Below are 21,513 nucleotides of genomic sequence, written 5' to 3' on the forward strand. Positions count from 1 at the left end.
TTATGGACCTCATTTTCCAAATTAAAAAACAGAAGCACAGAGAGGTTAAGTAACTTGCCCAAGGTCACAGAGCTAGAAACTGGTGCTCTGATTTCGGAGCCTTATCTCTACACTGTACTGAAATTAACACACAAAACGTATATGAAAACCACAAAAGACACTTTATCCAATGAAAGCAAAGCCCCAGAGTCTATTCATGATGGCTTTTAGAGAAATGCTATACAGCCATATTTTAATGTGTTGTAATGAGTTTCATAAATGAAAAACTGTTTTTAAGTTTCTGCTTGGTTATAACAACAAACAGTCCAAACCAATTCCAGTTTAATACTTTATTAAGAAAAATCGTTAAGGGTTGATGCCATATATACCAAGTTGTTATCTTAAATGACTTTCTGTGGCAGTGTGAATAAAACCTGAACTGTAACTGTAACTGTAACTGCTGTGTTAGGTCTTCACTGCATATCACTCAGCAAGTAAAAACATAGCTCCTGCTTTGTAATGCCATGTGTATACTAAACCAAACCTTGTGGAAGATGTGATATACCTAAAAGGATATTTTCAACTGGTCAGCTGTATCCTGTTATGATTTTCTAGACATCACACACCCCATAAATACAATTGTAGAAGCTTGTCTTAATGATGCTGTGTGCGTTAAAATATAAAACTAAAAACCAGATAATCCTTTTTACATTGTTCTCCTCACACCCCTAGAGGACTGGGCATTGTAGTGCTGTGGTTAAGATCCTGGACTCTGGAGTCAGACAGATCTGGCTTTGAACACTGACTGTGTCAGTTCCTGGCTCTCTAACCTCAGGCAATGAATTGGTACAACCTTGCTGAACTACTATCCTCATCTGCAACACAAAGATGATAATAATAGTACCTGTCTCATAAGTTGGTCTTGAGGAACAAGTGAGATGATGGTTGTAAAGCACAGTGCCAGGCACATGGTTAAATTTAGCAGTACTTATTATTGGACCAACTGGTAATTACCTTGAGTTTATTGACATCCGGTTAGGTACTGTAGATCCTGCTTCGAACTTCTATCAGCTTCCCCACAAAAGATGGCCTTCTTGGGATTTAAATGTTTTCTCCTTTTGAAGTTTGATCTCTCTTTACTTCACAGTTTAACATCTATTATTTTATAATCATCATCACCTTCATCGTCAAAGTGATGGATAAATAGAATGGCACTGTAAAAAAAAATCACATTCTGCTGGAATTGGTTCCCCATTAGCAGTAGTTATATATATCTACTTCTCCTTAGGAGATTAAAGAACTTTCTCACCACTTAGTTTTCCAAATGAAAGAAAATAATATTTGATTATAGACATTTAGCCTGCTAAGGTTTTATTTTTGAAATGTACTTGAATAATTTGAATTTAATTTCAAAAGGAAGAAAAAAGTCACAATCACATATTGGAATGTACCAGGAAAGCCAGCTGTCGGTTGTTCAGTAAACATTTATAGAATTGAAAGCATTATACTAAAACAGCCCCAACTACCTTAAAAGCCTACAAGCTAGTCATAACTCTTTCTCTTTAATAAACATCATGTAACAACTGCTTTAAACAGCGCAGGGGATAGAAAAAAGTAAAAGACTTAGTCCCAGACCTGTCACATAACATCCATAAATTGAACTAAAAATAATTACAATGTAATTTATCAACTAATATGGAATGTTAAAATCCTAAACATTATCAAATCCAATGTCTTTTTTTTAAGATGAAGAAACTGAGATCCAGAAGGGTCAAGAACACACAGAGAGATCTGAACTAGAACGAGGACATTTGATTCCACCTTTTCTGTTTTCTCATCTGTTATTGAAATAATATAACACAAACTAAACATATAAATTGCTAAAGAGTTTTCTAAGGAAGTATCAAAGACAAAAACTGCATAGGTAGGGAAATTGATTTTATTCAGGCTATTGCAATAGGGAAAGCAGTCCAGATCGAAAGATCAGAGTGTCTGAGCAGAATGGATTTTGCCTTAGACTTTTCTAGGAGGAGTAGATAAGGAACATGTGGGATGATTTACATTTGGGATTGTCTTGTACTCAGGGGAAGTCTCAGTCAGTCAGCTGAGCCGGAAATGTTTATGTCCACATCTAGCTAGTTGAATGGGAACAAATAATTGTAATCTTAGCTGATTATTTATGAGACAAAGAACAGGCAACTGGACGGTCTGTCTCTGGTCTTTCAGCAGGCTCCAGCAAAAGGGGAAAGGTCCGTCTTTGGCCTTGTTACAGGTCAACAAAGGAGTCTTCTGCAGTTCTTATGGGAGCTGTGAGAAAGGTGGACAGAGACCATATCTAATAAGTCATAGGGGAAGGGGTTTTTAATGGAGTTGTTTTTGGGTTTTGTTTGTTTGCTTTGCTGTAAGCCATTTCCTAAAACATAAAAGAGTGAGAGGGTTTTGGAAAACAAATGTTGGGAGGATTTCTTCACTAGCAGTTTTCCAGGAGCGTAGGGCTCAGATAAAGTCCAACATTGTCAGCTGTCATCAGAATAAAGACGTTTATCGGGTAGTTGATGGTACTGAATTCCTGCAGGTTGGATGCCAAAATAGAGCACAGGAACCAAAAGGGTGGATGGGGAGACAGAGCTAAAGGATACTCAAGTCAGCCTTTATGTCCTTTATAATGTTTGCAAAAGTCTGGCCTTGGGGGAAAGTGGCATTTCTCTTAAATTCATTCTATAAGATCTGTCACCACAAAGTTGAAGGGGGGGAAAAAGGTATTTTCTAGTTCAATGTCTGCTGAATATATGGCCATAGAAACAACATGTAGCTGATTGATGTGACACAGCCTACAGCCTGTCCTGAAGATGCTTTAGCCCAGACCAAGCAATGACTAGAGCTTCACCTTTCTGGGCTCCAGTTTCTTATCTGAAAAAGGAGGGAGTTGGCTTTGTTCGGGTTGAAAAATAATTTTTCCTCTCACCTACTAGGTTCTTGGCTGAGGCACCCACCCACCCCTGCTGTACTGAAAAAGAAAGCAGATTAACAGGAAGGAGAAAAACAAGTTTAATAACTTGTACGCCCCCCCTGCATACACAGGAGAGACCCAGGAAAACAGAGTAGCTCCTGGAAGGGCCCAGGCCGCCACCTTAAATACCATCTCCAGCTAAAGACAAAAGATGTTGGGGGTGCGGGGAGCCAGTTATAGGAGCCGGTCAGGCCAAGCACAGTGAGCTAGAGTATGCTTGGTAGGCAGCTTTAAGTCCTCTCCTCCACTGATAAGAGTTTCTAGAGATTTATGCACATCTTCCTGGTACAGAGAGGGAGACACCCTTACAGATGGCGATTTCCCTTATAAATGTCAATGTCCCGACAAAAGGGGAACTTTTACACGGTTTTCTTATGTCTGCTGTTTCTTCAAGATGATCCTTACATCAAAGAATCATATTGTGGGATGGCAAATTCTGCTCTCCTTCAGCTTTAAAACTTTCAGGGAGTGGAAGAGGAATACAATGGGCAGGGAAACACATTTTGCAAATTATATCTTACCCGAAGCACAAATGAAAGATGAAAGCCACATCTCTCCAGATAAAATGGAAGGGGGGGTCAGATTCCTGTCACACTTCCCCTGCCTTCACCTTTTCTTTCTTTGCCCTCCATTCTCCTCCCAGCTGCTAAAGCTTTGACAAACAAGGGGTGATGCTCTGTGGGACTGGCTTATCTCTAAGGTCCCCTCCAGCTGTGTACATTATGAGTCAGTGAATTCGAATTCTGCAGTTAAGGAAGAATAATTAGCCGTTCTGAATAAAAGTGGACCTATTTTTGCAAAAGGCGTGTACACTCCTGGAAAATGGTTGAAACGTATGTCTGTAAAATGTGAAAGCCACTTTGCCATTAAATTACTTGCAGAGAATTTTGTTGTAATTCAAAGAATTAATTCCCAGTTTTCTGCCTTGTAAGTTTGGATTTTTGACATCTATGTAACAATAACAGTCTGCACTTAGAGAGCATTTACAATTTCAAAATACTTTAATGTCTTTTATCCACAGAACAGTTTTATGCCGCAGCAGCTATTGTTACCCTTGTTTTACACTTGAAAAGGAAAACACAAGAAGGTTAAGAGACTTGGCTTGCATAACAGACATAACTACAGGCACAGCTGAAAGGAGGATCTAGTCTTTCCTAAATGTTAGCCCAAGACCCTTCCTGGAGCCTCTTCTTTCTTCTTTTAAAACTTCTTTTCTCAAGGCCAGTTGTTTAAGTAGCAGCTGTCTTGATTAAAAATCTGCATGCATATGGTCAAATGTATATCTTTTCCGTAAGAGTACTTTGCAAATCTTACATTTCCCTCCAAAGACCTGGGTTCAAGAAGACTCTCCCTACTCCTCAAAGCAGAACACCCACACACCTTGGGAACTGAAAGTTAACAGCCCAAAAGTACTTTTGATGACCTCCTTTCATTGTAGACCCAGCTGGAGAAGGGTGTGTGTGTGTGTGTGTGTGTGTGTGTGTGTGTGTGTGTGTTCTACTTGTTTTTTGGCTTTGTTGTTGTTGAGGTGTTTTGTTTTGTTTTACCTGCAGCATATTTATATTGGGAGCAATTTATTTGATGATGATTGCGGACCTTGTAAAAGCTTGAATTTCAGATTTACTTATAGTTTCATTGACATTTATTTCACAGGCCCAGCCAGTAGGTAAAGGGTCATTTTGTGGTACAAAGTAAAGAACTGCACCAACCCCACCCAGGTAATCACTGTACGTTCAGATGGAACACAGTCCTGCAGTATAACTCTGTGGTTCTTCAATATTGGTTCATAGGACATGTGGATATTAAAATGCACTCAGCTGCCCTTTGAGTCAACCCATAGTTTCAGTATCTTTTACTTAAAGGATATTAGAGCCCAGGACATTGTGGTAGAATTGGGAATAATTCATATAAGCACAACAAACCACATGAATAAAATAGTAGTAATGCACTAACAAAGACAACAATGTTGGGAGCGTAACATTATTATTTTTAAAGATTGATGGCAAATTACAGTAAATGTTTCCTATAATGCTATATAGATGTTTCTCTAATACAAGGTTTCAGGGGGCCCAGCTAGAGTGCTGCAGCTTGTTTTCAACTATATTAAATCACTTTATCAATATACTTCAGTTTTAACAAAAGCTTTTCTAAAGCATACTGGAGACCTGACTTCTAAAACAGATTTATGGGAAGGGTTTACTATGCTAAAAGGCAAACTTATTTACGGTATAAAAAATTCATGTTAAATATTCTTGGTCATATATGTTTAATGTTTCCTTCTTGTTTCATTTTAATCCTCATTTTACTTTTGTTTGTTTGTTTAACTAATAGACACCTTTCCTGTGGTCCCTCTAGCCTAGCAGTATACACCTGACAGGGGCGCTAAGTGGTGGTGTACTATGGAATGGCATATTGATCCTCCTGGAGTAGTCCTTCAGAAGCTAAGGGATCTTCCCACAGCATCTTTATACCATCATAGTTCTTTGAGAGAAACAGTGCATTGTAGAAAATTCACAAACCATGTGTGTTCCTAATTCTGTTGAGTATCTGTTTATATCTTTCCGCCTATATTATTTTTGGAGGAAGTTCAAACATTTACTCACTTTTGCATGAAGTCAAAGGTAATTCTCATATATAAAATGTGCTTTTGAAAACAAAATCTTAGAGTTCCAGGATTTAATGCACAAGTCTACATTTCCCTTTGCGTAACTTCGGCGCTCCCGTAGATTATAATCACATATCCTTTCTTGGCTTTCACCTTTCTAATACCATGAGCCTCTGGTTTTACTTCTGAACTCTTCTTGTAACTACATTTTCCCTTAGTTGTTTTCCTTGCCTTTTGCTGTGTCCACTATATATCCCACAGAAGGTATCTTTATCACCCAACCTCTCCATGAAAATAATATCAAGGGAAGAAAACTGAAACCTTAGTATTTACAGGCATAGAAGTTCATGATTTTTAGTGCTATGTGAGTCAAGATGCCATTTTAACTGTACTAAATACTCTAGAATGCTCACAAATGAAGCAGAAGAGAGCTTTTGCCCTTGAGAAACATCCTGTTCGATAGGAGAGCTAGAGGAAACACGCATACATGCCCACAATGCAAACTCGCATGCAACCAACTGGCATACAGAAGTAGAGATAGGATGCTTAGGTGATTAAGAGGCTTAAAAGACAAAAGATGAAAAGATGATTGTTTATTATAGAAGTAGTTTGAGCTGGGCCTTGAGAAACCAGAAAAATCAATCCAAGTTGACCTTAAAGAGCGCATATTTAGGAGAATGGACTAATAGAGTAGTGGGGGAAAATGCAGATGGTAATAGCCTAAGTGGTAAATGGATAATGAAGCAATAGAGGCAGCAGATGGAGACAGCTTGGCAAGGAAAGGAAGGAGATAAATAGTATGATAACTAGGTTGAGGGGCAGTTGGGTCATTTTAGTTGTTTTTTTGTTTTTCGTTTTTTTAAAGAGAGACTTGTGCTTGTTTGAAGATGAAGAATAAGAAACCAGTAGAGAGGGAGACATTGAGAATGCCAGTAAGAAAAGAGAGAGTGAAGAGACCAAAGTCTGGACAAGAGAAAAGAGGAGGGAGGAGCCTCAGAGAGAAACTGGGACACGGAATTTTATGGCACACTGAGTATGAGATTTTGATATTGTGGAAATGAGAGGTAGGAGTTCCAAAAGAGGACCCAGTAAGTGTTCCATGGATGCTACTATCTAGCCCGATTTTGTATTACTATTGTTGTTACTGGGTTTTTTTAAAGATTTTATTTATTTATTTGAAACAGCGTGAGAGAGAGAGAGCATGAGTGGGGGGGGTGGGCAGCAGAGAGAGAGGGAGAAGCAGACTCCCCACTGAGAAGGGAGCCAATGGACATGGGGCTCGATCCCAAGACCCTGAGATCATGACCTGAGCCGAAGGCAGATGCTTCACTGACTGAGCCACCCAGGCGCCCCAGTATTATTGTTACTACACGTAGTGAGTTTTGCTTGTGAGAAGAAGTTTTAATTTGATATTATTGAAGATTTTCCGGGTTCCTTAAAGATAGAAATTAAAGGCAATAGCAAATAGGACAACCCATGAGAACCGGTGCCCCTGCGGGCTGCTGCTTTTCCCCAAGGCCTGGAACATGAAGCTGTACAACCCCCTCAGTACTCTCAACTGTGGGATAGGTGCGCCGTAATATAATTGCCTGTATCAAATGCCCGGTAGGTTGATGTCAAGATTTTAGACAGCCATGACTTCCCTGTCTCTGGGGACTTACATTCTAAGACACAAAAGTGGGTGCTGGATAAATTGAGCCATGTCAAGCCCTCCTGCCACCATCCCAGTATAGAAGATGTGATCCTAATAATCTACATAGAACTAACATCTAGCATTGTCTAAAAATATAGAAAAGAGGCATCCCTGCCATGTGCTGCCAATTACATGTTCTAAAATACTGGCCAGGCGATAGTTCAGCTTTTAGGTAGTAGGTGACCATCTAAAACCACTTGGAAACACATCAAAACTCTTATGACAGTTCATGATTGTGTGTGTGTGTGTGTGCGCGCGCGCGCGTGCAAGCTCTGCATGCCAATTTAGAGCTTAGAACCATATCTTTTGGAACAGCTTTATTGAGCTATAATTTACGTACTGTATAATTCACTGATTTAAAGTGTGCAATTTAGCAGTTCTTAGCATATTCAGAGTTGTGTAGCCGTTATCACTATTTAGTTCTAGAACATTTTCATCACACCGAAAAGAAACCTCATAGGCGTTGGCAGTTACCCCATATCCCCACTTCTCCCCAGCCCCTGGCAACCACTAATCTATTTCCTGTCTTTATAGATTTGCCTATGTGTACATTTTATATAAATGGAATCATATAATATGTATTCTTTTGTGGCTGGCTTCTTTCAGTTAACATAATGTTTTCAAAGTTGGCCCATGTTGTGGCATGTACTGATATGTCATTCCTTTTTATGGTTGAATAATATTCCACTGTGGGAGTATATCATATTTTGTTTATCCACTCATCAATTGATGGACCTTTTGTGGATTTTCACTTTTTTTGGTTATTATGAATAATACTGCTATAAGCATTCATGTACAAGTTTTCATTAGAACACCTGTTTTCAGTTTTTTTGAGAGGCCAAGGGTAAAAGGGTGCCAATTTCTCCATATCTGTCAACACCTGTTATTGTTTATCATTCTTATTTTAGCTATTCTAGTGGGTATGAAGTGGTATCTCATTGTGGTTTTAACTTGCATGTCCTTGGTGACTAATGATATTGAGCCTCTTTTCCTGTGCTTATTGGCCATTTGTATTTCTTCTTTGAAGAAACATCTATTCAGATCCTTTGACCATTTTTCAATTGGTTTATTTGTATTTTTATTGGTGAGTTTGTTAAGTCTTCATAATGTATTCTAAATACAAGTCTCTTTTCCAATATATGATTTGCAAATGTTTTCTCCCATTCTGTAGACAGTCTCTTCACTTTCTTGATGGTGTCCTCTGAGGCACAAAAGTTTTTAATTTTGAAGAAGTCAAATGTATCTATTGTTGCTTTTGTTGTATGTGCTTTTGATCTCATGTCTAAGAAACTATTGCCAAATCCCAGGTCACAAAGATTTATGCCTGTGCTTTCATCTGAGAATTTTATAGGTTTAGTTCTTAAATGTAGATATTTGGTCCATTTTGAGTTAATTTTTGTATATATGGCATGAGGGAGTGGTTCAACTTCACTCTTTTGCTTGTGGATATCCACTTGTCCATCACCAGTTCACTGGTTGAAAAGGCTATTCTTTCCCCCATTGAATTATCTTGGTGCCCTTGTTGAAATTCAGTTGACCATAAATATGATGTTTTATTTCTTCATTTTCACTTCTATTCCATTTGATCTATATATCTACCGTATAATACCAGTACCATTACTGTAGCTTTGTAATAAGTTTTGAAATCAGGAAGTGGGAGGCCTCCAGTGTTTTCCTATTTATTTTTTTAAGATTGCTTTAGTTATTCTGGGTTCCTTGAATTTCCATATGAATTTTACCTCAGCTTGTGTATTTCTGGAAAATGGGAGTTAGAATTTTGGTAGGGATTGAATTGAATCCATAAATCAGCTTAGGAAGTATTGCCATTTTAATAATAGTATATCTTAAAATCCATGAATATGGGTGTTTCCATTTATTTAGGCCTTCTTTAATTTCTTTCAATGATGTTTTGTATTTCTCAGTGTACAAGTCTTGCAACTTTTTAAAAAAAGATTTATTTATTTATTTATTTATTTATTTATTTATTTATTTATTTATTTTAGAGAGGGAGCCAGCGTGAGCTGGGTTGGGGAGGGGCAGAGGGAGAAGGAAAGAATCTTCAAGCAGGGACGCCTGGGTGGCTCAGTGGTAAAGTATCTCCCTTCAGCTCAGATCATGATCCTGGGGTCCTGGAATCAAGTCCTACATCAGTCTCCTTGCTCAGCGGGGAGCTTGCTTCTCCCTCTGCCTGCTATTCCTCCTGCTTGTGCTCTCTCCCCCCACCGACAAATAAATAAATAAAATCTTTTTAAAAAAATTAAAAAGAATCTTCAAAGCAGACTCCCCACTGAACATGGAGCCCAATGTGGGGCTCCATCCCAGGGCCCTGAGATCATGACCTGAGCTGAAACCAAGAATTGGACACTCACCCAACTGAGCCACTCAGGCACCCCAACTTGCAGCTTTTTTTAAGCGTATCCCTAAGTTTTTTTTTTAATTCTTTTTGATGATATTATAAGTGGAAATCATTTCTTTAATTTCCTTTTTTGACTTTTCATTGCATGGTCCATATTTATTCATTAACCTTTGAATATGGTGTTGTTGGGGTTTTTTTGCTAGTGGCAATACTATTTTCTTTTAAGAAGGTGTTTTATACCATGTTGACCCATGATTCTGAGTCCGTTCAAGTTTTTACCAATGAAATTCAAAGAGATTGACTACTTCATGTACCATTGGTAATAATCCACAGACTGACATTCTGCAAACACAATTTGTGTTTCACAGTATGAGATTGTATATCAAGTCAGGAGAGCCTGAAATTTGGAAACTAATGTTTGTGAATACTACTTAGTGGTCATTGTAACACACCGGAAGAACTGTGAAATCTAAAAAAAATTTTTAGGAAAGTGGAAATCCTTATGACAGAACTTGAAGAAATACTTCTAAGATGAGAATTATGTCTTTTAAACAATAATATGTTCAACAAACAGATACACAGGGTCAAAATGCAATTCAAAATTCGCCTTTTAATTAATGGTGAGATTTTAACAATACCATTTCACTTCTGTCTGGGAAGATGCATGTAATACTAGAGGGGCTACTGTACTGGAGTCTGAAGTCTTTCAGTGTCTGGACGTAATTGTTTACACTTACACACTAATGTATTTCTCAAGTGTAATATTCACTAATGGACTTTCCCACACAATCAGCTGTCTATTATCAGTGTCAGGAAGGCAGAGGTATTTTATTTCTAAACACATTTTATTCTCAGTTAATCCCCAAAGGTCTCCGTGTGGAGATGTTTCAGTTCTTCCTCCCACTAAACCTTGTACCAAAATGTCAAAATAAATGATCAACATTACTAAATAAGTTATCAAGATTACTAGTTTGTTAATTCATCGAAACAATATTTACCAAGTTCCTACTAGGTACAAGGTTCATTCTTCCTTTTCTTTCTCCTGCATACTCCTGGGTTATAGAACCGATATAAAAAACATGTGCAATACACCATCTGGAAAATCCCTCCCTGAAGAACTGAGTTGAATACATATTTTTCTTCAACAGTTCATATAAAGAAAATTATACATGGCTACTTCTTAGATGGGAAGGGTAGGATAGGTTTTCACTGACCCCTTTATATCTCTTCACAGCTTTTGATCACAGGAATTCGGGGTTCATTTCCCCTCCTCATTTTGTTCCAAGCACTGATACTCTAAATTTCATAATGATTTGTTAACTATGAAACAATTACTATGTTTGAAGGAACAGAAGGGAGATGGTACTTAACACATGAGACACACACTAAGACTAATTCAGGTGAAAGACCATACCAAAGGTATTTGTTGATATCTTTTGAGGGTTTTGGACATGCCATAGGATGACATGACGGGCAAATATAATCTTAAGGCATGTTTCTTTTTCATCCCTTTGGACAACATTCCCTTCAGTTAATAAAGCCGGTATCTTCTTTGCTTAGATACATTTTATGGAACTTGCAAACCCCTTAAAAGACTGCTAAGATTGCTATTACGGACAATACCACAGCCTTTAACCTGGTCATTTTTACATGAGGACCTGATATGAGAATCTTTTTAATGACCACATGTCAGTGTCTTCTACTCATGTTGCGCCGAGTTTTGTGCAGGATGATTAAATCCAGTCTAGCTACCTTAAATAGAAAAAATAAATACATGTATATGTCCAGAATAGAGTTCCTTACCCCTATCTTATAAGGACAATTTTGTTAATAATTATGTTCTTAGTATTCAGGTATGTGTCTGAGTCTAGAGATAATGAAGCCTTGGTTTAGTCAATACAGCCACTGCACACAGTGTCTGTCACCAATTCCGGGCCTCTGTATTTACCTTCCAGGTAGCTTGACCTTTTCCTTTTGAACTAAGCAACTGTCCGTTAGCATGCCATCCTTCCACACGGCCCATCTGCCATTGGTTTTTCCCACTCAGCAGTTGATGCCTGTGTTGCAAGCTATAAAGAGAGTGTTTAGCTCAAACTAAATTGGTGGATATTGGTGGGACTGTGCTAATGACAGTACTGCACAGTTTGATATGATCCGTGGCTGTTTGCTCTTCCTCTTACATTTCTGCAAGGGAGTGTTCTGCCCCTGAAGAATACGGTCTTCCAGGACCTTCTGATATGCTGTAGCAATCTAAGTGATTAAATGACAATTAAAACATTCATGCTACAAAATCCCTACCTTAGTGCCGTATTTTAGGACCGCTGCTGACACTTTGCAAATGAGGGATCAAAGTCCAGGTTAAGTTTGGCCAAAATTATTCCACTTCCTTATCCTGGCGCAGAATGTCTTCCTGAAATCACATTCCGTATTGTTTGTCTGCATGTCATTTTCTTCTCTTTAGTTTTCCCCTTTGAGCTACATTAAGGAAAAAAAATGAAATAGTAAATTAACTAAGAACCACTATGTTGTAACCTGTAACAAATTTCGAGAGAAGATAAAATGGAGCGGGCTATTTAGTGATGTAGATTGCTAACAGGGAGACGTCCCCCTTTCTGATGCACTCAACTCTAAAGGTTAGAGGCTGAAAAATTTTCCATCTGCAAGCTGTGAGAATTTCTCTTTAATACCAAATTGCAGCAGCTAGCTTGCTATGCTATTTTTATTTAAATTATAGTCCACATGTTCATTCATGTTGTCATGTCTCTTCACCTATCTTGTTTTAACTATGATGCAGGCTCTCAAAGGGTAAGACCACCTTTTAAAATCATTTTTGTAAATGACTTAGTATATATGCTTCAGATATTTACTAATGCTAGTAACCAGGAAGCTCCAACAACACAACTTCACAAGTTTCTTTTGATTTAGTGAATAACATTTAAGTAGCCTCATTATGCAGTATATGATGCTATAAAGTGCAGAAGGAAGACATGGTGTAGCATTTGGTAAGGCTCATATATAAAGGTTAATGTCCATCAGCCAGTTTTGCCCTGATTTTTTAAAATGACAGTGTCTGCATTCATTAAATGCTGTTTGCAGCACCTTTAAAATAGTGCTTGTAGAACCTAATTTTAAATTATTTTATATTTATAATAGTGTTTGAACAACCACATGATGCATTTTAAGAAGTGATAAGAGCCCCTGATGAGGATAGCGATTGAACAAACTGAACATTAAGTTGAGAACAGAAGTATCTGCATAAACACGGTCTATTAATTGTCTGCTCTTTGAAGACATCTGTCAGCTCCAGGACCTTAAGAGTTAAATGCATAAACAATCCTTTGGGCACAAGACCGTTCTGTCTCACATGGGAAAAAGTAACTTTCAGTGAAAAATAAGGTCCTCGGTTGGTCATCTATCATCTCAAAGGGCATATTTTATTATAAATGTCAATTCCACAAAATTATGTGTCCTGTAATACATAATTATGTTCAAAATTGCATTTGAAATCTATTATTAACAGTTAACAGTGAACATTCTTAAAATAGTTATTACTCTTGGCCTTAACACAAAAAGCAATAATGGAGGTCTTTTAGGGAGTTAAAAGCTAGAAGGCATTGGCCTCTGAATAAAGCCACTGCAGGTGTGTTTCTTAATGGGCTGTTAATTTTATAGCAAGCGAACACAAAGGACAGAGACCATGTGTGTTTTTAAACTGTGTTTGGTGTGGAGAAAGAGTTGATGGCTGAAAAATATAAAGGCAGTATGAAATGAGACCAAATTGAATTTTCCCTCTTAAAGTGTGATCCTTGTGGCTTAAAACCAAGGCGAACTAATTCTTGCCCCTCCTCTTCTATCCTTTCCCTCCCCACCACCACTTAACAGAGAATTCTACAGAAACAGAGAGTAAACTAGCACATCGGAAATAATTAGAAAATACGGCAATAAATAATAAAGATCTGCTTGTTGAAACTCCACATCTTCTCACACTAACCAGCTCCTTCTAGGTTTCTTGTTTTTGCTACTGGCATTGTCTGAGTCACCCAAACTCAACGACCATAGGGTCAGTTTTGACCCTTCCTTAGCTGCCATACCTAGCATCCCAGTGCCCTGAGAACCTTGCTTCTCAATGTGTAGGCTGTGGACCATGTAGCATGTGCATTACTTGGGAACTTGTGAGAAATATCTGACCTCAGACCTACTGAATCATAATCTGCGTGTTAGCAAGACACCCTGCCTTCAGCACATTCAGGTTTGAGAAGCACCGGGCTATAATCTTCCTGTACATTGTCTTCTTTCTTTTTTTCTCTTTGAGAAAATAACTTTTATTATTATAAATCAGTCTCTTTATATTTTAAATATATTTTTTGTAAAATATATGTCTTCAGATTTTACTTTTTAATTCAGAGTGATGACTCTTACCTTTTAACATAAGCATTTAGTTTATTGCTCTTTATTTTATTATGATTTATCTTCCATCTTCTTTATGTTTTCTAATTGATCCATCTAGTCTGTGCCTTCCCTTTCTTGCCTTAGTTTAGATAAATTATTTTTATCTCAGTATTACTTTCTCTATGCTAGTTTGAAAAATAAATTTTTGTTTTTTAGGATTTATGCTTGAAAGTACAATAAGATTTTTAAAATTCATAATAATCTGAAGTTCATTGAAATTTCTGTCACTCTTTAGGATAACCCAGTTTTATACTTCCTCAATAATATGTGATTTTTTTAAACTTTATTGAGGAAAAATTGACAAGTATAGTATATATTTAAAATATACAACATGCTGATTTCATATACCTATACAATGTAGAAATGATTAAAAAGGTCAAGATAATTAACACATCCATCACCTCATATACTCAACTTTTTTGCTGTGGTAAGAATGCTTAGGATCTACTCTCAACAACATTCCAGTATATAATACTGTGTTATTAACTATAGTGCCCATGCTCTATGTTCGATTGTCAGAACTCTTCTTAAAACTAAAAATTTGTACCCTTTGACCTACATCACCCCATTTCCCCCTCCCTCCAGCACTGGCAGCCATTCTAGTTTCTGTTTCTATGAAATTGGCTCTTATTCTTTATAGATCCCACACATAAGTGATACCGTGCAGTATTTGTCTTTCTCTGTCTGGCTTAGTTTACTTAGCATCATGCCCTCCAGATTCATCCATGTTGTTGCAGATGGCAGGATTTCCTTTTTTTTTTTTTTTTTTGGCTGAATAATATTTGCTGTGTGGGTATATATACATACATATATACACACAACGGAGTGTTTTTATATACGTATTATATGTTGTATATTACACACACATCACATTTTCTTTATCCATTCTTTCATCAAAGGATATTTAGGTTGTTTCCTTATCTTGGCTATTGTGAGTACTGCTGCAGTGAATGTGGGTGTACAGATACATCTTCAGGATCTTGATTTCAGTTCTTTTGGATATATACCCAGAAGTGGGGTTGCTGGATCATATGGTAGTTCTATTTTTTGAGCACCTACCATACTGTTTTCCAAAACAATTGTACCATTTTGCATACCCACCAATAGTATATAAGAGTATAAGGGTTCCCTTTTCTCTACATCCTTACCAACATTGTTATTTCTTATCTTTTTGATAATAGCCAACCTAACGGGGTATGAGGTGATATCTCATTATGGGTTTGATTTGAATTTCCCCAATGATTAGTGATGTTGAGCACCTTTTCATATACCTGTTGGCCATCTGTATGTCTTTTTTGGAAAAATGTTCAAGTCCTTTGCCCATTTTTAAATTGGATTATTTGCTTTTTTTGCTATTGAGTTGGAATATTTGCTTTTTTACTGTTGAGTCACATGAATTGTTTATATATTTTGAACATTCACAGCTTATCAGATATATGGTTTGCAAATAATTTTCTCCCATTCTGTAGGTTGCCTTTTCAATTTATTGATTGTTTCTTTTGCTGTGCAGAGCTCTCTAGTTTGATATAGCTCCACTTGTTTATTTTATAGTTGACTGGAATGGACTTATCCCATGTGAACTGTTGAGCCCACCCTAAATTGAGATCTTTATGTCATTTCACCTGAATTATTGCTCCATAATTCTCTATTATTCTTGTGTTTCCGTGCTCTAAATCATCCTACCTTCTGACTCAAGATCTGTCTTTCTAATGTATCCAGATATTTCCTCTCTTCTTCAAAACCTTTAATGGCTTTCCATCCTTTACTCAGTAAACCCTCAGGACTGGCATTCAAGGCCCTAGGATGCCATCATTTCCCTCCAGCCCTATCTGCAACTGTTCCTCTCTATAAACACATACCGTACACCGTAGCTTTACAAGTTTCTCTCCTCTTTGTTTTGGTACAAAGTGTTCCTTTCCTGTGGAACATTCTTCTGAACAGCTCTGTTGAAATCTTCTCCCTCCTTTAAGGCCCATCTTCAATACTACTTCCCATAAATACCCTTTTCTCATTCATTCATTCATGCATTAAATAAATATGTATGGAGAACATACTGTTTGCGTACATTCTTCTAGTAACTGAGGATAAAGGAAGGAACAAAACAGCCACAGCCTCATGGAACTAATATTCTACTGGGAGAAAATAGGCAATAAACAAGTGAGACATGGTATGTTAGGGGTGATAAGTACTAAGAAGAAAAATAAAGATAAAGGGCATAGAGACAGCTAAGAATGAGGAGTATCCTCCAACCAAATAACCTTTACTCCTTTGAATACCTAGAGCACTTATTTTCCTTTACAACATGATTATTTGTGCACTGGTCCTCTTTCCTCTCATATATTCAAAGCTCTTTGAGAGCAAGAACTACATCTTGTTCATCATTGTATGTCCTGTAGCTACCCAGACCACGCTCAGTAAATAGTGGTTAATCAAATGTTTCACGTGTATTGAGTTTGAGAAGTTCTTTGTGGACTCCGGGAAACAAACTGAGGGCTACAGAGGGGAGGGGGTGGGGGATTGGGCTAGGCCGGTGATGGGTAGTAAGGAGGGCACGTATTGCATGGTGCACTGGGTGTTATATGCAACTAATGAATCATGGAACATTGCATCAAAAACTGGGGATGTACTGTATGGTGACTAATATAACAAAATAAAAATTATTTTAAAAAATGAATCAAATGATGGAAATAAATGCAATAATAGTTCAAGAGAAGGAAGAGGCTTCTTGGAAGATTATTTGATTTGGGTAAGGCCTTGAAATATGGGTAGGGTAGGAAGGGAGAAAGAGCTTAGTAAGTCATTTTGATGTATTTGTGCTGAAAAACTAAAAACCATTGCTTTATAAGTTAAGATTAATATTATGTACAATTTTCTTTACCTTTAAAACCAGTGTTTCAGAAGGGACGGGCAATAGACACTGGAGAAGTTGACATTGGTGCACAGGTCATGCAGACCATTCCGCCCGGCTTATTCTGGCGTTTCCAGATTACTATCCACCATCCTATATATCTGAAATTCAATATTTCTTTAGCCAAGGACTCTCTGCTGGGAATTTATGGCAGAAGAAACATTCCACCTACACACACTCAGGTATTTGATGTTACAGGTATTTTCTTGACCCTTTTAGAGGGTGGTGGGATGAATAGTTCAGGGTTCGTGACTCGCAAAGTATGTGGGAGCCAAAGATAAAGGTAGACAATGTTTGTAATGGGCAAATACCCGAATTAATCACACTCAAACAAATGAAAAAGAAATGACGTTGAGAAAAAAGCAATAGCATTTAGCAGAGCAAATTCAGAAAAGAAAGTTTAAGAAGATATTCTTAAAACTTGAATTCTGTTTTCTGAAACAGGATGATCATGAGCTTTCCCCGCCCCCTCATCTTACTTAGTTTTTGGGTCCACACCCCCTTAGCTGGTTCCAGATGGCCTTGACCCCTTGTCCCAGTGAAAAATGCAAATCAATAAAGGAAATGAGTCTAAAAGGGAGGTTTTTATCTTACAGGTAGAAATTTTTCTTGTTTTTGTTAATAATAACTCAAATATGTAAAACCTCAATGGTTTACAAAGCCCTTCTATAAATGTTAGCCACCTGATTTCCCTCGTTTTTTTTTTTTCCTTATCTCTTACTTGCATGAACCCACTTGGGGCCCTGATCCATCTAAGAAGTAGCGTAAGGAATCATAACCATCAGGGGATTGCTTTTTCTCCAACAGATATGACTGTAGTCCAGACATTACCTTCTGGATGGGAATAGGCAGGGAATTAGAATGCCATTCAAATGTGACTCTTAAAAAAATGTCCAAGGAAATGTGTGCCATGCGCTTGTCCACTGATTAGGGGAAAAAAGGAGGGGGTCCTTTGAATATTTAAATATGCTACCACAAAGGTAGTAAAATATAATGAATGTTCTCAAATTTTTGACTGTTAACTTGTTTTAAAAACTGTAAAACTCTTGAATTTGTAGAGAAGATCATGGTCACATTTTTGAGGGTAATGTGTGGTTTCGAATATCTTTTATCTGATACTTTAGTAAAATATCAAAATTCTCTTGCCTAATACTAAATCAGATTTTTTTCTATTTCTTGGTTTACTTATTTTTCGACAATTATTTTGAATACTCCAAAACTGAGAGGTTTATGACATTTATAAATATAGTGGGTTTTTTTTTTCAGAATTAGTAATATACTTTTGTGTTTAAGTATGCTTAAGAACAAATAACTTCTTTTGCTTTGCCTACCTCAAAGAAGTATGAAGTATGAAATAGGGCAATTGAAGTTAAAGTTGTTCATTAGTCTAGAAGTACAAGTAGTGGCTCATATTTGTGTGTGTATTTGTTCCAGTTTGATTTTGTAAAACTGATGGATGGAAAACAACTGGTCAAGCAGGACTCCAAGGGCTCTGATGATACCCAACACTCCCCTCGGAACCTGATCTTAACCTCACTACAGGAGACCGGTTTCATAGAGTATATGGACCAAGGGCCTTGGTATCTGGCATTTTACAATGATGGAAAAAAAATGGAGCAAGTATTCGTGTTAACTACAGCAATTGGTAAACTGCCTTGACTATGATTTTAAATTAACAGTATAGTTCTAGAAACAGATAGTGATTAAAGTGATACAGATGTTGTTTAAACTCATTGCTCGTTCTGCTTTAAAGTCATTATTCAAGATAGGTCACTATGAGAAAGGCTTATATTATTGTTGTCATTAATGTTGTTTAAATGCTGGTTAAGATTTTTTAAATGCTCCATTATTTGCTGTTATTGTAGGACACTTGCCATGTACCTTTTTTATGTTTTCAACAGGAATAATTACCTGGATAATAATATTACCAGGGCTGCATAGATGAACAACTTCAACGAAGGAGGGAGTAAGCAAGAGAATCTCTGTTAATTCAAGAGCTATTAGAAAAGGAGAGGCGGATAAATGCCTCAAAATGGAAAAACTAGCATCAGTCCAGTTCTTCTTTAGAACAGCTGGTTCTAGAACCATTATGCCTTGAAAATACAACCTAATATTTAGAGAAGAGTCTTAGGGACAATAACTTGGGTCACTCAAAGCCCTTTCTTTTAGAATTTTTTAGCCCTGAGGGGAAACATCTCATAGACACAGTATTTTATTGTGTGAATTTTCCTAAAACACGTCTTTTAAAAGAAGAGAAAATATTTTACAGCTGTCCGTTTTCTATACAACTCTCACCACTTTATCCTTTAGTTAACCTGTTCAACCATATGTTTAAGAAGATGTGTTGACTGTTAATAGATATACCATCTGCTCTTTAGAGCAATTACGTTCTATTTTTACTTGATGCTGAAGACCTTGAGTCAGTAGAGAATGGTATTCCAGCCATAAGATTATCAAAACTTTCCTCTAAAGTAATCAGAAAGGCTATAAAAATGCACTGACGATTTTTTCCCCTAGAGAAAAACTCAGTGATTTTATATCTTCAAAAGACAATGTATTTGTTAAATTAGAAAAAAAATATTTTAAGTCATGACACTATTTTGCAACGCTCACAGGCTCAATGGAGCAGATTTAATAGATACACCTTTCATGATATTTTTCTGTCAAGGCCCAGTTTTGATAATGCAATTGCCAATGAGTTATGAGAAGTTAAGTTTCTCCCAAGAAATCAAGCAGTTAGAAGATCTAAAATATTTGTGAAGATTTTCTCCCTTCCTGTTATCCTTACCACTAAGCTCAAGTTAAAACACTAACCCAACTATTAACCTTTCAAAAATCAATAGACCCAGAAACATGCTTGAAGTTTTTTCCCCTCCCTTACTTCCTCCCCAAAAGAAGCTAACCTTTGAGGTAGAATTCCTATTATCCGGATATCAAGCTGTCCGTATCATATGCAACAAAGTGTTTGCTTTTTCCTTATGCTAGTCAGTTTTTTTTAATTCTCCTGAAGCAACAGAAACACTTCTCCTGCAATTCCACTTGAAGAGAATCCAAGTAAATTTCTGAAAAAAACGAAAGGTATTAGGTTATTACTCTAAATTCTCCCCATTCATTTTTTATGCTTTTATAATTTATCCTAATTATAGTAAAAAGAGGCTAATATATTTGCTTAAACAATTTAAGCTTTGTATAAATTTAACTATGCTAAATGCTGCTCATTCTCTCTTTCATGATAATGTTAGAATCAGTTGATTGATCTTAACTGTATTTGGTCTGCTACTAATAAGGATCAAGAGAGTATTAACAACCAACATTTATTGAATGACTAATACAGGCTAGCCACTGGCCTATATTAATATATATTATTTTCCAGTAGTATAGACAGAGTTGTCAATATCCCCTAATCTCAGCCAACCTGCTCTGTAACATGATAATATATACCATTTATGGAGTGCCATTCTGCCCCCAAGCACTGTACCAAATGCTTTACATTCAATTATCTTGTTTGATTCTTGTCACAACGCTGATAGCATAGGTGTAGTGATATTTATATAATAAATAAGGAAATGGAGGCTTGGAATGAGTAAATAATCTGATAGACTCTCACAGCCAGCAAGTGGCAAAATTGAGATTTGAGACACCCAGTATGTCTGATTCCAAAGCCCAGGCCCTTTTTACCAAAATTATTCCATCAGACTATTCATTACCTTTAGTTTCTCCCTTAAGAAAACCTGCCAGAAGCAAAACCCATCATCAGTGTGGATGCAGATACCAGGGGGCTTTAGACTGTAGAAGAACAGACTTTTATGCATAGAACTTTAAAATCCTTCTCAAGTCTAATGAACTGCCGTCAAGGAAGTGATTCTGAAGTAAGATTAAAAAGACAGGAGGCAAAATTTCACGGAGGCCAACGTAAAGAGAAAATCACATTCTTTTTCACCTGTGGTTACTTCCGTGCTCCTGCTGTAGCCATCCTCCTCCCAGTGTCTCTTTCATACCTGGTGGAGGTGGCAGCTTCCAGAACCCCCTATATTGCCTTCTCTTCTCGCTTGCATTGCTGGTGTTGAGCTCTGTGCAGCAGTGTGGGCCCAGGGACAGATCTTAGATAAGTCAATAAGATGGAGGGATTTTTATTTATTTTGATAGCAAACTTTATTAAACATTTTTTCTACAATAGCTACGTTCCCACAAGCCCGCTTCCATAAAGTTGTCAATAGGAGCCAGTGTGAAATTGAATTCAACTACATTTGCCTTTGAAAGCGTCCTCCGTGGCCTCCCATTAACCCTCCAGGGCAGGGGAAATCCAAATGTAGATCTAAGAAGTGCCACTACTGCTTGTACAAGAAAGATGTATAATATAGAAAGTAGAGAAATGATTGTTCCATCTCTGAATGAAAAAAAAACTCTGTGCCTTTTCATAATGACCTGCTAAATAAATGATTTATGAAAATAACTAATGTTTTAATAAGTTAAAAATCGGTGGCTCCATTCCTGCCAGACCCGTCATAGTTCA

At 37.1% G+C, this 21,513-nt stretch overlaps 1 protein-coding gene across 1 annotated transcript in view; it reads left to right on the forward strand.

Annotated features, from left to right (window-relative positions):
• TENM1 (teneurin transmembrane protein 1) overlaps nt 1-21,513 on the forward strand; it is a 760,590-nt gene that overhangs the window by 484,148 nt on the left and 254,929 nt on the right. The window contains exons 9-10 of the mRNA XM_087860146.1: nt 16,983-17,182; nt 18,435-18,645. Of these exons, the coding sequence (XP_087716272.1) occupies nt 16,983-17,182; nt 18,435-18,645 (411 nt within the window). The remainder of the gene's footprint in view (nt 1-16,982; nt 17,183-18,434; nt 18,646-21,513) is intronic.

The sequence above is a fragment of the Ursus americanus genome, chromosome X, assembly GCF_024610735.1.
Source record: "Ursus americanus isolate L20-20 chromosome X, mUrsAme1.1.p, whole genome shotgun sequence".
NCBI classification, from domain to species: Eukaryota; Metazoa; Chordata; class Mammalia; order Carnivora; family Ursidae; genus Ursus; species Ursus americanus.